This window comes from Eumetopias jubatus, unplaced genomic scaffold (assembly GCF_037043125.1).
Source record: "Eumetopias jubatus isolate StellerSeaLion01/CBP00866 unplaced genomic scaffold, mEumJub1_p1.0 scaffold_1, whole genome shotgun sequence".
In the NCBI taxonomy this organism is placed as follows: domain Eukaryota; kingdom Metazoa; phylum Chordata; class Mammalia; order Carnivora; family Otariidae; genus Eumetopias; species Eumetopias jubatus.
In genome coordinates this window covers 59,340,174-59,356,464 of record NW_028274807.1, presented here as the reverse complement: position 1 = coordinate 59,356,464, position 16,291 = coordinate 59,340,174, and the positions used below count along the sequence as shown (strand labels likewise).

Below are 16,291 nucleotides of genomic sequence, written 5' to 3'. Positions count from 1 at the left end.
AAAATAGTCCTCTATTTTCCACAAGGAAGTGGGGCCTCACCAGACACTGAATCTGCCAGTGCCTTGATCTTGGACCTCTCAGCCTTCTGAACTGTGAGAAATAAATGTTTGTTGTGTAAGCCGCTGAGTCTCTGCTATTTTTGACAGAGCTGCCTGAATGGACTAAGAGAGCATGAAAACTGGATTTTGAAATAAGCCTTCACTAGATATTACTCACCTCTATTTTTAAAATCTCCACCACTTGGAATAGTTGTCACTAGGAGGGTTAGAATTTATATTAGGATACAAGCAGGGGTAGACATCCTCTTTGGGCACAGTTCTAGCATTGTCTGGAAAACCGTGGGAGAAAGTAAAGGCACACAGACCAGCACCCAGAGTCTTGGAGATTCGGGTATGCAAGTACAAGTTTCAGGTGTGCGGGGAGGAGCCTGCCGGCGGCCCAGTCCATTACTTTACTAACTTTATTCTTCTTTCCCCCTTTCCCTGCTCAGGGAGTTCTTCATCTCTCTTAGCTCAGCCTTTCTACATTTTCACTCAAATACCCTTTCTCTCTTTCTCCAACCAAACTCTTTTGCTCCTGCCACATGGATCACCTAGATTAGTTCTCTAGGAACATCTGTCCACTTTTGGAAAGATTCCCCCACCCCTTCTCATCATGGTCATCCCTCCCTGCTTCCTTTCACAGGTACACTGCGGTGGTCATGCCAGTTCACTACCAACATGGCACTGGACAGAGCTCCTGTCGGCGCGTGGCCCTCATGATTACAGCCGTCTGGGTACTGGCCTTTGCTGTGTCCTGCCCTCTCCTCTTTGGCTTCAACACCACAGGTAACAATGATGGCCCCTCTCACGACACCCATGTGATTCACGGCACACCTGAGTGGCTGTGAGTGGTGCTGAGCCTGGAAGTTTCTGACCCTGATCAGCATACTTCAGAACCAAATAAGGATGCCATAGGCTGCAAAGCTTTGGGTTTTGATTCAAGTACAAAGCAGAACCTCATCAATTATTGGCACATAAAGTTCTTCCCCAGTTAGTGAAAATTCTGTCCTATCCTTATTTTGAAAGAAATGTCATTGTATTCATGGGAAGCGATGTATCAGTTAGAACATTAAACTATATTAATAATTCAGGTGAGATTTGCTAATGAAAAGATGACAATTCATGATGGACTTCCAAGACAAAATAACACTATAAAGGCCCTCAAATGGGATATCTATTTCTAATTTTTTACTAAACAAAAATCATTTCTGGTGTTTGGGAATTGATATAGATCCCTAAATTATTGGAGAGTATATTTTTATATCTTAATATACAAAAATTCTGGCCATGATGGTTGGCACATGGTACATCTTCTATCGGATGGATGGACGGACAGATGGGTGGATGGATGGACATATGGATTAACAATGTGAATGTCTGAGATGTTTGGTTTTTAGACACAAGACACCGATCCAGATTTACACCTCATATGGATCAATGCCTTCTTTGGCTATTCCATATACATCTTTCAGCCTCAGGGATTTCATGTGTTGAATGAAAACTACTAGCACATGTAATAAAGTTAACAGGTATTGACAATGAACACTGAGTATTTGCTGAGAACTAATTGAGTCAGGTTCTAGTGTTCATCTGGATTTGTTTAATTCCTACTATCTTCCAAGTTCATTAGTTTCTGGTGTATATGTACAAGTCACATAGCTGTGTATTTATATGTATACAGATATTATAGGTAACACATTGCATATAAATACAGGCAAATCCTAACTTATGAATAGTCATCAAAGAGTCATTTCCTGGCCAGTGATTTAAAAGTCAAAACACATTGAGGAAGACAGATAGAGACTCTGGAGTCAGAAAAACCTACATTCAAACTTCAGTTCTGCTACTTACCAGTTGTAAGGAGTCTATATATTTAAATTTGCTCAAGTGTATGCTTCAGTGTATTATTATCCCAAAATATAAAGGCCCAGTGGATATTAGCTACCACTCTTGTTGCGAAAAAAAAAAAGCTACTTAGCTTTTCTAAGTTTTCTTATTGATAAATTTGGGATAATAATACACTGAAGCATACACTTGAGCAAATTTAAATATATAGATTAAGTCTATATATTTAGGTGGAAAGTTTCCAGCATTTATTTTTTCATATGGCCCCCCTGCACATAAGCCCAGCAACTTCATTTCTGAAACTGCATGTTGTGTTTGAACTCTTTACAATATATGACATGGTAATGTATGTATCATACATCTTTTCTCACTACTCTCCGGGGCTCTAGTAAAACCATGTATATCTTCGTATGTGATTCAGGAGATTTTTCAAAGCAAATTTCAGGGCTAGATAATGTTCACTTTAATCGCTGACTTTAGAATCTGCCACTACATATGATATAATTCCACTGTACTTGCTTCATAGAACTTTTTCATAATTAAGTGAGGATTAAGTTGGAGTAACATATGTAGACCGGCCAAACACACACCATACGCTCAAGGTCAGGTTTCTTTGTCAGCTACATTGAAGGTTAAGTCAATGTCATGTTGAGTCATCCAATGAATATTTGCCTAGTTAACTCAGGGTGTTCCTAAAATATGATGTTACTATCATGTTTGCGTTACTCTTTACCATTCGTTACTTTGTTATTTTCATTGAACGACACTTTATACACACAAACATGGCTGTGGACACACACATACTCCCCGAAGCAACATTCCCTAACACAACTCTGAGAGGCTGCCCGGCATTAAAATACTATTTTTGATGAGTGTTAAATATACTTTTTGGGTTCATCTGCTAACTAAGCCACCTTCTATATCTTAGTATCTACACAAAAATACATTATTCTAAGTTGGAATGTGTAGTATGGGAACTCAGTACTACTGGCAGACCCCGGCACTGCTTACCCCTGGTCAGCAGCAAACCCCCACCAACATTCAGTCTGCGAAGTGGCTCCTCTTACTCATTCCGGGAGGTGGGGGGGGGGCTGTTTTACTCATTCTCTCTCTCTCTCTCTCTCTCTCTCTCTCTCTCTCTCACACACACACACACACACACACAAACACACACACACCCTAGTAACAGTTAAAAACAGTCTCAACATCTGACAGTAGACCGAGTTCCCAGTTAATGTCAACATCTAAAGTGAAGATGAATGATGAGCTAATTGCAGTGGTGTTGCCACCAGTGAGATCATTATTATTCCAGAAACAAAACTCAGAAAACTGTCTCTCCAAGTGGATTTTCAAATATAGCATTGAGAAGGCAAAAATGCTCGCTTCTCTCTCATCTCTTTCAATCTCTTACTTTAAAGAAGTACATGATTTATTCTATTGCAACTTTTTTTTAAGTCATTCATTCATTTATTTATTGTAGTAATCTCTACACCCAACGTGGGGCTTGAACTCACCACCCCAAGATCATATTCCTCTGACTGAGCCAGCCAGGGACCCCTCTCTCTCTTACTTTTAAGTTTATTAATAAGACTATAGTAAGCCCTCCATTTATTCATATGTAGCATCCAAGTGTCAGGTCCATTGTAAAGGCCCAGTGGATATCAGCTACCACTCTTGTTGTGATTACTGTGTGTTAGAAAAGGGTTCTGTACGTCCAAATTTAACTCTGCACCTGCTCCAGAGAAAATCTGAGTAGCAGCAGTTCTGCTGGTGGTTATAGAGACCAGTCGCCTCGTCCTAGAACACAGTTCAGGGAATTAGTGAGCAGAACTCAAGGCGAGGCAGCCCGGCTATCCTTCTCCACCTCTGTCTGACCTTCAGAGTACAGCTTCATTATCTTGATGGATGTCGGTTCCTCTAGCAGCTCTTCCAACTATAAGGAAGCTCCCAAGTTCATTCGAAAGCCCAATATAAATGACTCCTCTCAGCCATTTGTTTCTACTCACCCTGTGAAAAGTAGAGGAGGAAAGGGCAGGGTACCGCCAATGACACCTGAGAGTGGAAGGGGCTGGATTTTCACTAAGCAGTGCAACACAAAGGAACTTCCTGGCAGAGCTCTTTTTAAGGAAATGAGCTGCCATATGGGATTATGAATTGTCAGACGACATAAGGCAGAAAAATGTTGAACTTCAGTTTCCTTCATCTTGGCGTTGTTCTTATTGTCCGAGATGCAACGTGCACTTCTAGATATGCACATAAGGCAGGATCTTCGGTCACAGAGAATTCCAAGTTTGGGGGGCCCTGGCTGATCAGTGTTGCCCCAGCTCCCAGCAGGGGCCCAGCAGTCTAGCTAAATACCCCATCATTGACAGCATGCAGTACCGGTACTAAAGGAAACGCTAAGAATCCCTGAATGGACAACCTAATACTTTTATTTCACAGGTACAAGACTAAATAGTCTTAATTTTCCTTTGAAACAAGGAAATGGAAGACTACCATCTAGATTTGAGCAATAGAATCCCTCACCTGGCTTTCAGAACACTGGAGCTGGTGGAAGCCTGGTTGAGAAACACATAGTTAAAAGAATAACAGGCTCATCCTGAATTCAGGTGCCTCAGGCTCTCTTGTCTTTGGGGACAAGGTGAAGACAAATCCTTCCAGGAGCTTTAAGTTCATGAACCTGTCAAGTCAACCTGCTTTTGGCCTTGCCCTTCACATCACTGTGGGGCTCAAGCTCCTAGGCTAGCCCGCAAAAGCCTCTTCCACCCCTTTGTGGAGCTATTTACTGTTTTTGTCGCCCAGCATGGTGCTTGGAACAGAGTAGGTTCTCCATAAACTTTTGTTGAATGGGTAAGTCGATGAGTTCTTCTTATCATCCTTTCTTCCTTAAATGTTAAGATTAGTTGGGGTAAACATCCTCAATCTCAGAGAATGAGGCATAACCCTCTGGTTTTCCCCATTGTCTTCCAGCCAGCGACTGCTTATGTGCTGATGTAAAAGGCTCATTTGTCCACTTCACTCATGTATTTGTCATTTTCATATTCATCCAATAACTACTATACTAATAGCACAGTACTGTCTTGGTTAAATAATCATGACAAGGCAGCTCATCTCTGGGTGGGGGTTGGGGGAGGCTCACTGCCCTCACCACCTCATCTGGACTCAGCAGAGAGAAGCTTCCAGAATTGCTGCCCCGCCAACAGGACACATACCCAGACCAGGCCCAGTGGGAGCCGGGGCAGGGTCTCATTCACTGGCCACCAGCCTCCAGGGTCACTTTACCCATTGACAGGCCTCACAGGACTTCGTGGCCTGGAGAAATTGTGGGAGAGGCCGCAGAGCTCAATCTAAGGACGGGCAGCAGTTTACTCAGATAAGAGAGGCAGAAAGGGATGACTGTGCAGGCTCAGTGATTGTACGCGGAGGGCCTTCGGTGGCCAGCAACTCTGAAATAGCTGTGTTCTCTCTTCGCTCTCTCTCGTGTGTATGCTTTCAATATTTTAATGGAAAAATAAATACTTGCCCATAAAACACAAGGTATAAGGGGTTACACAGGCACACATATATGTAGGCCTCCCTTCTACCTTAGATCGTTAGCTGCCCCATGACCCTCCCCAGAAGCAAACACTAATCATCTTAAAGATAATGCTTGAAACAAGTATGTATACACACACACACACACATACACACACACACACGTGTGTGTGTGTGCATTGTGTGGGTGTTTCTACTTTTTACAGAAATAGAAGCATACTACACCCACTTTTGCTCCTGGCTTTTTAAAAGTAGGAGTTAATACCATTGGGTATGAAGGAGCACACTTGTTGCGATGAGCACTGGGTGTCTGTCATATGTCAGTGATGAATCACTAAATTCTACACCTGAAACTAATATTACACTGGACCTTAACTAACTGGAATTTAAATAAAAATTTGAAAAAAAAAGTTGGAGTTAGTATATAAAATCTAGAGATCGGCTTCCCAGAACCCAGAGGAAAGTAGAGAAGGGTAGAAGGTATATCTGGAGGGACGAATGGGGCATACCCCGCACACCCGCAATGGTAACCAGACGAATAGTGGGAAGGAATCTATCCCTGCCACCATCCTGGCCCCCTTCTCACTAGCACAAGGTGCTCAGGCATCTCCTCACAGGAGGCGTTTAAATCGTGGCCAGATGCTGACAACAGGGGAGCTGATTTCAGGAAGAGGGCTGATCACTGCCTACATGACTCCTTATAGATTCAGAAAGACCAGCAGCGGCCACCCTATCCTACCTCCAACCCCGTCTCCCCCAGAGTACCAGAAAATGCCCATTTGGTGACCACTGCTTGAAGTTTTATAAGCCATTTTCTAAAGGTTGTTGACAGAGACTTGGTGAGAGGACATTAATTTTTCCTGAATTTTACCCTCCTCCCAAGAGAATCAAAAACTTTGGGAGCAGCTCCTAAAGATCCTCATGTCAGTGCTATCATTAAAAGGCCTCGCTGAGAAGGGAGTACACTTTTTGTTTTAATTCTTAGCTGTTGCTCCCCTCCCTCCCCCACAGATATTGTTCTTTATAAGTCTCTCTACAGGTTTCCACTCCAAATGATACCTTGCCTTTTAAGTTCAAACAGCTCAGAGGAGGTATATAATAAATAATAATAGTAAAGAGTAAATAGTAATAATAGCTACCATTTATCCTCATTTAGTCTCATGCGACCTTATTTTTATCCTTCTTTTCAGATAATGAAGCTGAGGCCTAGCATAGTTAAGCAATGTGCTCAAGTTCACAGTTAGTAAATGGCAGACCTGGGTCTCCCACCCCAGGCCTGGCCTCTGCCTAGCTCAGAAGACTGAAAGGCAGAATGAGGGGCCCAGATGGCTGGCTACAGCCCTCTCCTCTACAGCTCACACCTGTGACTATACCCTCTGAGGCCAGATTTGGGGTTGTTGAGAATCCCCTGCCCTTTATAAAGATTGGTTGGGTATCCCAACAGCAGTTGCTGCCAGTGCGGGGCAAAGTGTAAATTTGCCATTCCCGGGGATGGGGGGGGGGGGGGCAGCCAAAGTGTAGAGGGAGGCAAGTCAAAATCACAGAAAGAACACTGGTTATAAGGTCAGAGTGACTGGAGAAACTTATCCAGGCTCTGCCCCTTTCAGGCTATGGGATGCTGGGCCACTTACTGAACCTCTCCGAGCCTTAGTCTGCTCGCCTGAGAATAGAGTCTGTGATGGCTCCTATGTCACATAATGTTGCCACAGTGATTAGGTAAAATGATGTGTATAAAGGCCTTGGCACACCATCTGGAAGATATTCGTTTTCTTCCCTTTTCTCTTCCAGATGAGGCAAGTTACAGGCCCTATTCTGGGCATTGGAGGAATTTCAACATCTGCTAGCAAAAACAGCAAAACCACAAGGACTCTCTAAAGTGTAGGGACAGGTGCATTTCAGGACATAGGGCAGGGACAAAGGTGCTCCTCGTTTCACATTGTCCACAGTGACAGTATCCTTAACACCCGTTCCCCATCCTACCCCTGATGGGTCCTGAGATTCCCCAAAAAACAGAATTGCCTGCATTCAGCCACCACCTGCCCTGTACCTCAGATACATGTTGGAGACTTGGCGTTCTCAACAAAGAAGCCTCCCTCTCTTTGCCTTCAACAACCCCTTAGTGCCTCCGCACCAGCAGGCCCTTTTCTGGGGGCTGCCTCGCCCCCAGGAGCCTCTGGCCTGTTGCTCTATGACACTCCCCCCAGCCTCCCAGGCCACAATCCTCTGTGACACTTAACACGGCCTTCAGGAAGATCGCCGGTCTGTGTAGACTGAGCCCTTCAAGGACAGACATGTATGCAGCCCGGTGAAGAGCAGTGTCGGGCATGGAATCACTGGGTAATTTTCTTTTTAAGGGAACTGTGAGCAACACAAAGATGAATTGGACCTCCTCCCCTCAGGGAACTGACAACATAATCTCTCCCGTCCCCACAACTTCACAAGCACCCGTGTGTGCTAATAACACCGAAGAGGCAAGGCGAGGGCTGGGGGGCACAGAGGAAGGAAGAGTTACTTCGGGCCCGGAACCCCTACTTCCCAAAGCCCCGTGTGGCTTAAATGGTGGAGACACCACACATGGTATGCGGCCAAATTGTGTGCTCCCCTCCGATGTCTCATATTGGCAAACTGCTTTGCTTTCTCCTTTTCTCTCACTCACAGGAGACCCCACTATCTGCTCCATCTCCAACCCTGACTTTGTCATCTACTCTTCAGTGGTGTCCTTCTACCTGCCCTTTGGAGTGACTGTCCTCGTCTATGCCAGGATCTACATGGTGTTGAGACAGAGGAGACGGAAACGGATCCTCACTCGACAGAACAGTCAATGCATCAGTGTCAGACACAGCTTCCCTCAACAAGTAAGCACCCTGGAGGGGCAGAAGGAGAACAGTGCCCAGCCCTGTAGCTTCCCAGCCTTGTGTCCAGCAGCACTTGCTTTTGCTCGTGCTGCCCCACTGGAGACACACATCTCACACCCACCTTCTAATCTGCTGGTATTGGCTATGCTTTAGAGTAGGAAATCGAATCCAAAAAGCGCATTGTGAGTCTTCCCTAGAGTTCACATTGCTTAGCAAGATGATAGGATAGTTTCTGGACTTCTTCTGCTTTCCATCAAAGTTTTCCATTGCCCCCAAATGGCCAATGGTACAAATATCACACCAGATCTGCCGTTGTAGGGTGGCCTCTGTACCATGCACTGCTGGTGGGTCCCGAGGATTGGCTTTTGAGCAGACCACTTATTCCAAGAATCACTGGGGTCCATGGAAAGCTTTTTTCCTTACTAGATCTGCCCCTGTGTCAAGGTGCTGACCAGCTTGTGAAATGGAAAGCTGATGATACGTGTTATTGGGCTTTTTGACTCTCTGAAAAGGAGAGCTGCCTCAGCACTGATCTTTGCTTTGCTTGGGCTGGAAAGCCTGCTCATCCCAGTGTCTGGTACATGCTTGGAATCTGCTAGGGAAGGGACATCCAGAATATTATACAGTCTCTGCCTTCGTGGAGCTTAGAATCTAGACAAGCAGATAAAGCAACCCTCTCTGAAGTTAACTAACAGCCCCAGGATGTTTGCGAAATGAGATGAAGGCAATTAAGCACCGAAATAGAAGTGCCAAAGAGGCTATCAGAGAAGAGGTCGATATGCTCAGGAAAGGGCTTCATAGACAGAGTAAGAACTGAATTTGATCTTGAAGGCAGGTCCAGTTTGGATGGCTAGATTAACCTATAATGACCTGAGTGAGAGTCAGTCTCTCAAAGTTGAAGTCCCACAGTTTGGGTAGAACAAGAATATTTGTTCCCGTGAAAGAGGAGGTAAGGACCTGAAGCTGAGGATATGAACAAACCTTGAGGATATTCAAAACATTGGCATCTATATGGTTCATCCACGTAGACCTTAACCTACAACCGTTTCTCCTTCAACCCACCCTAGTCTTCCTGTCTGAGCCTGCACCCCATTCCGCAGTTTTCAATAAGGGACAGATTTCCATCAGATGCCCCGGGGCAAATGGTAAGTAAGCCATGTCTTTGATTAGAGGGAAAAAAGAAGATACCTTTTCTCAACACTCTGACTTGACTTGCTTCCACTTCCACCCCAAAATGCAATGGCCCTGATCCCTTACTTGTATCTTTTGTATATAACAGATATGAGATCCTGGTTTGAGCTTTAGAATAGGAATCACCACTATTGAGCTAGATCCCAATGACTGGAGCCTGTGACCCTCGGACATGGTATGAGGATGCCCTCCAGAGTCACCTGCCTAGAGGGAACAGGGTGTCAGTGAAACACACATGGGCAGAGCCAAGAAAAGCAGAGAAGAGAGGCTAATGTGAATCTTTCAAGTGTCCTGTTTCCCACTGCGTATGGGGGAAAACCAAGACAATTTCATGGTCACCCTTATCTTTGTCCTTTCAATTCAAGCCAGCCCTGCCTCCCCAAGCAAGCTGAGTGAAGAATGGAGGTGTTAGAAGATCAATATTCTTCTGCCTGAACTCCAAGTAAATATTAGGAATAAAATTTTAAGAACTCATGATGATAAAGATCTGAGCTTTGTGCCGTCTCTGTACAGCTAATTAACCACTTTTTAGACAGGACTTGTGAGGCAGTTAGAGATTCTTACTGTAAATAATTTTTTAATAGGTAAGAATTTTCAAGTTGCCTATAGCAGATCTAAGGTCTGAGGAGGCTCCAAGGCCAAAAGGAGAAAAGTGGAGACTACAAAAGAGAGAATAGAGAGGCAAGAGGCTGGCATTGCCAGGAGCTTGGAGAAATAGGTCTGTCCTACAATCTGGGAGTGGAGGGCTCTGCCAGCCAGACCCAGAAGAATCCAGTGTTTCTTCATGCCAGTCATGGAGGTAGTGATGAGGGTTTGCAGAGAGCTGAAAAATACACTCAACTATATGTAATCTGGGAAGGATCACTTTTCTTCTTTAGGACTGAATTTCCACATCTGGAAAATAGAGACAAGTTATGCTAGATCAATTTTCTCAAACCTGAGATTTCATAAGGACAGTCAAGAATTTGTCCCCAGTCCCTTAGTTTCCAAAATAATGCATTTGATGTTAAATATTATCACTTTTAGAAGATTACTAGATGCCAGCACAATCATAATCTTGGTTATAAATGGCCATTCACACAATATTCTTATATTAATTATTTAAAAACCCCATCAAAATGAAAACCAAAATTTTTTAAATTATACTAGACTCCCTATGAATACTTCTGTGGAGCACAGTTTTAAAAACACTCTATCATTTTAAAGGTCCATTGCACTGATTCATTCAGCAGTGTGTCGGAGTATGTACAGTGCACTAGCCCTGTGATTCCTGGAACTAAGGCAAGAGTAGGGAGCATGTTGTTGACACTAACATATAGACAAAGGAATTTACTGGAAGGATACCAAGTAGCTCAGACTCAATGAGAAGGCTGGAGAATAACTTCAGACAATGCTATTCATGCCTAAGGAAGAATCAGGTTGGAAGACCCTGGACACTGGACACTGCCTGCCATCACTGCTAGACAAATTCTGAAGTCTCCCTACTTCACCAGCTCCAGTCCAAGGTCTTAGGTGCAAATCTCTAATTGGCTGGGCTTGGTTTATGTGCCAGAGCTCTAGATGACTGGTGGGGATGTGCGGAGAGTGAATATATGGCTTTTATGGCTTTCCGTAATGGGAGCTAATGAGAGCTAACCTGCCCTGCTACTCGAGATTGACACAGTGTCCAATTCTTCAAACATGGAAAGAAATTCAGATGTTGAACACACACACATCCCCACCAAATACCAGAAACGTCCACATACTCTCAGGGTCCACTCATCCTAAACCTATTTTTTCCCAACTTCTTTTCTGTTTTACAAATGAGGCTCAAAGACATTTAATTAACTTGCCCAAGTATACATCTAATAAGTAGGAAAGCTGAGGTGAAAATGCTGGGTTTTCTTTCCCTTTCTTTCTTTCTTTCTTTCTTTCTTTCTTTCTTTCTTTCTTTCCTTCCTTCCTTCCTTCCTTCCTTCCTTCCTTCCTTCTTTCCTTCCTTCCTTCCTTCCTTCCTTCCTTCCTTCCTTCTTTCCTTCCTTCCTTCCTTCCTTCCTTCCTTCCTTCCTTCCTTCTTTCCTTCCTTCCTTCCTTCCTTCCTTCCTTCCTTCCTTCCTTCTTTCTTTCTTTCTTTCTTTCTTTCTTTCTTTCTTTCTTTCTTTCTTTCTTTCTTTCTACTTTTTATTATGGAAATTTTCAAAAAATAAAAAAGTAGAAAAACAATTAACTCACGGCCAATCTTAGTTCATTTCATCTGCACTCCCCCTACACTCACCCATGCCCATTGGATTCTTATGAAGCAAATCCCAAACATCATAACATTTCAGCAAAAATATTTCTGTAAGACTCTCTAAGGAAGATTCTTTATAAAATGTGTAACTGCAATATATCACCCTAAGCAAATAAATAACTCCCTAATATCATTAAACATCCAATCAGTGTTCTCATTATCCCAGTTGTCTTGTAAGTTTTTCATAGTTGGTTTATTTGAATCAGAATTCAAATAAGACCCATACTTTGCAACTGGTAAATGGGATTGTTGTTGTTGTTGTGATTTATTTGTTGAAAAAACCTGAGTCATTTGTCTTACAGAGTTTCCCACATTCCAGATTTTGTGATTTACATCTTAGTAGCATCATTTCACATGTTCCTCTGTACATCCAGCTCATTCTAACTCAAAAAGGCCAGGCTATAGTCCTATACAACCCTCCTCAAGGGACTATTGTGATTCTCAAATGTTCTATATCTGGTAGGTGTTTTTTAGTTGTGAAGTCAGAAGCAGATTTCATGTACCTTAACTTTTCATGATCCCACTACTCTCAGATGTGCCCTCAGTAGGTTTCACAAAATGATGATTTCCTCTAACTTCTTTGCATGTTCTTTCCTTTTCAGGAACATTCAGAAGATAAACAGTATCCCCAGAAATGTCAGGACCCTCTCTTGTCCCACCTGCAGCCACTCTCCCCTAGCCAGGCACACATGGAGCTGAAGCGCTACTACAGCATCTGCCAAGATACTGCCTTGGGGCGATCAGTCTTCCAAGAAGCCGGAGGAGAGTTGAAAAGGGAGGGGAGGACTCGGAACTCCCTCAGCCCCACCATGGCACCCAAGCTCAGCTTAGAGGTTCGAAAACTCAGTAATGGCAGGTTGTCGACATCTCTAAAGCTGGGGCCCTTGCAGCCTCGTGGAGTGCCACTTCGGGAGAAGAAGGCAACCCAGATGCTGGCCATTGTGCTTGGTGAGTTTGGGTCATGTTGAGTTGGGTTGAGTTGGGTTGAATTTGGTTGGGTTGGGTTGAGTTTGGTGGAGCTGGCAGAGGGTACTAAGGAACCACATTTGTCAGAAATGAAAATTCAATAACAGTAATATTTATAAATGTTTGCGATACAATTGAGAAGAGTTTGCATATCAATGTTAACTCTGGGGAAAACTCAACAGATCTGGGCTGAAAATATGAAATACAAAGTTGAACAAGTGACCTAATTGAACTGCGTTTATCCATTGTGTTTGTTGTCTATCACGTGAGATTATAATGGATAAATCAAATAATAAATAAGATAGTAATTCAACAAAAGTGTCTGGCACATATTGGATATTTAATAAAGGCTTATTTATTCTAAAATATTAAGTGAAAAAATAAGGATGCAAAAAACTGCTGTCATATGGTGTGATAACATCGAGATTATTTCAAAGAAAAACATGAAAATTAATTCACCAAGATGTCAAAAGTGATTGTCTTTGAGTGGTAGGTGGTTATTTTTCTTCTTTCTACTTCTCTGTATTTACCAAGTTTTCCATAATGTACAAAATCAGGGTTAATTTTTATAGTAGAAAAAATAAAAAATGTATTTGAATAAAGAAAAAAATTGATAAGTCACACATAGCATATAGAGTTACTGAAGGCAATTCATCCTGTTCACTGCCACTGACAAACCTCACTTTCTCATATCTCAGGGACTTTATGAGAACACCTGGATGTAATCTCAACAGCAGGAACTGTCAGGTCTTTAAGGTCTTCTTCCCTATCGGTGCCTAGGATCATGTCTCACACGGCTAGCCATTAAATAAATATTTGAATTGAACTGAGAAGTAGAAAAGACTAGTAAAGAGCTACCTAAATATCAAACTAGAAAATTGATTTAGGAACAAAGGCCTGAGATGAATCAAAGATGTAAGCATGTAATTTTCTCATCCAAAATAAAAGAAAAAGAAAAAAGAAGTGGCTAATCACATCTACTTCATAGGGTTGGTGTAAAAATTAAATGGGTCTGTAAAATTCCAGCATGGTGGCTGGCACAAAGCAAACAAACATGAGTCATTTTCATGTTATAACAAAAGGAGTAAGCATTACCCCTGACCCAGTTTCTCTCTTCCTTTGCAACCCAGGGGCCTTCATTGTCTGCTGGCTGCCCTTCTTTTTGACCCACGTTCTCAATACCCACTGCCGAGCCTGCCACGTGTCCCCAGAGCTTTACAGCGCCACCACGTGGCTGGGCTACGTGAACAGTGCCCTCAACCCCGTGATCTATACCACCTTCAATGTCGAGTTCCGTAAAGCCTTCCTCAAGATCCTGTCTTGCTGAAGGAGAAGAGAGCGTACTCCCTGTGCCCACCCTTAGCTGCCAGGCCATTGGGCCACTGGCCAGGGTCTGCTCAAAAAGACTATGCTGTGTTCTCTGGCGTGGGGTAGGAAGAAGACTCGCGGAGGCAGGACCTCCCTGAGTAGCAGGTATAACCAACTGCTTCCTCCTAAACAGAATGTTCTACCTCCCCAGCTAAAATCTGACTTCATCCTCTCAAGCTCCAAGTGGTTGGGAGGTCCCCGAGTGACAAGCAATAATTCAGAAAGAAGCTGATAAAACATGACTCTACACACACACAAAATTGTCATCAGAGGCATGATTCATCACAGTGAAGAAAAAATGAACAGATCTCATAATTGTCAACTTGCCGGGGGTCCTTGAAATCTCAGCCAGTAAACCATCTTGCAGAATAGCCAGACTCTCTTCTATCAAGCCTCTAATTAAACTGTCAGGCTGACCTTGTACTGTTGTGGGCCCATACACTTTTGGTCATTCCTTTTGTTCACTGTATGCTGAATTATAAGGGCATGGCCAGTGCTTCTACCTCTCTGTAGAATCTGGATGCCATTGGTGAGGGAAATTCCTCACCCTGAGCGAGACATTGTCCCACATTGGGACCCAAGCTTCCTTTCAAATCTTGCTACCCCTGCACTGTAGTTCTCACTAAGAAGGCCCTCTGACTCCATTCCCTTATTCTTGGAGACTCAACTCCAGAATAATTCAGGATGAGGATGTTAAGGGAAAAAGGAATGGTGGCTCCCACTTGTGGTATCCGTTTCAACCATATGGTTCATAACATGCCTTCAATACGCTTTTCATAACGCCATAGGGTTTTCCTACCGAGGCATCTTCATCTCCTGCTTAACAGAGACCCAATACTCTGAGACCCTAAACCCCATTAAGTTTTTAATGTCTACAAAGTGCCAGTCACCTCCCAGGCTCTGGGTCAATGACAATGAAGAAGACAGCTCCTGCCCTCAAGGAGCCCACCACCTGCTCCTGTGTTTGTTCATTTACATGTAAGGGTGATAGGGACTCCCCTAGACTGTCAGAGGACCTCAGAACCGGGGGCACCAGGCAGAGTAGCTGTCCAAAGACATCACATGGACAGTCTTCATAAAGGCCTAGTGCAGAGCCTGAACAGGACCACTCCAACAACTGAAATGAAAGGCATAATAGAAATAATGTGTCGATGTCATTCAAATTGCATTTAGAAGGAACCTGAATATTCTCACTACTTCCCTTTTTACCTACAGAAGCTATTTCTCATTGACTAGAGAATCCAGATACAATTTATGGATAATTTATGAAGTGTTATCATCCTGAACTTCAGTAAATTTACTGTGAAGGGCTGTTAGTGCATAGGTGTGACAGATGCCCACTGTAATGCTGGTAAAATTTTTAAGTGCACAAGAATTTAACGAAGAATCCAAGGCTTCTTTGCCCCATCTTTATTCCTCTAACCCTTAAGTGTATAAGAAGCAAATATATACCCCCAGCAACTTTGTTACCTGCTACTCCTGAATGCTTTTAATGCCAGCATTTTTAAAATGTTATTGCCTAAAACAGTATTCATATTGTAAGTCTAGTGGGAAAATTCTTTGTGCCCACTAGTTCTTGTACTTCGTGCCATCTAGCTCAAGAGGTTTATGCGGCAAGCAGAACTGGGGACTGAGACTGTTACATATCTAAAGAAGTAAAAGGACATGATCCTAGGTTTTTCCATGCAAAATAAACAGAAAACAAATAGGACAGTGGGTTAAAATTAATAAAATTCCATGTCAAAATGAGAGTTCTAAAAATAAAAACATAGCGTCAGTATTAATATATTTATGAGGAAGAAGGATGGCAAATATGGTGTATCCTTCCTTGCCACCAAGCCATTAAAACCTTAGGATGACCTTAAAAAGATAAACTCAGTTTTTGGAGGTGAGGAAACAGGCTAAGGGAGGTCAAGAAATTTGGCCCAGGTCATACACAGTAAGTGACAGAGCTGGGACTCGAGTGTACGTCTACCTGACTGGCAAGCCTGTCCAACTAAGCACCATGACACACTGCCTTCCACCAGAGAGGGAAAGGGGTGGGAGGAAAAGATGGGGAGAAAAAAATGGAGCCAGGGTCCCTGGAAGAGCCTCAACCTACCTGAGCCACCTCGGCCCCTAAACTGGCCCCTGAAGCAGCCAGCGCAACACACTGCTCTCACTCTCCTGCCAAGTTCAACTTCTAAAACAGTCACACAGCAAATTCATAATCTATTTGTAT

At 43.3% G+C, this 16,291-nt stretch overlaps 1 protein-coding gene across 3 annotated transcripts in view; it reads left to right on the top strand.

The window, feature by feature from the left end:
• DRD3 (dopamine receptor D3) overlaps window positions 1–14,029 on the top strand; it is a 32,907-nt gene extending 18,878 nt beyond the window's left edge. Inside the window, exons 3-7 of one of the 3 annotated variants that reach the window (XM_028110693.1) lie at window positions 686–828; window positions 8,080–8,276; window positions 12,402–12,537; window positions 12,637–12,684; window positions 13,833–14,029. In XM_028110693.1, coding sequence (XP_027966494.1) covers window positions 686–828; window positions 8,080–8,276; window positions 12,402–12,537; window positions 12,637–12,684; window positions 13,833–14,029 — 721 coding nt within the window. Of the gene's footprint in view, window positions 1–685; window positions 829–8,079; window positions 8,277–9,343; window positions 9,422–12,338; window positions 12,685–13,832 lie in introns of all 3 variants that reach the window. The other 2 variants (XM_088024571.1, XM_028110692.1) reach the window with 2 other exon arrangements.
• Window positions 14,030–16,291: the final 2,262 nt, after the last annotated feature.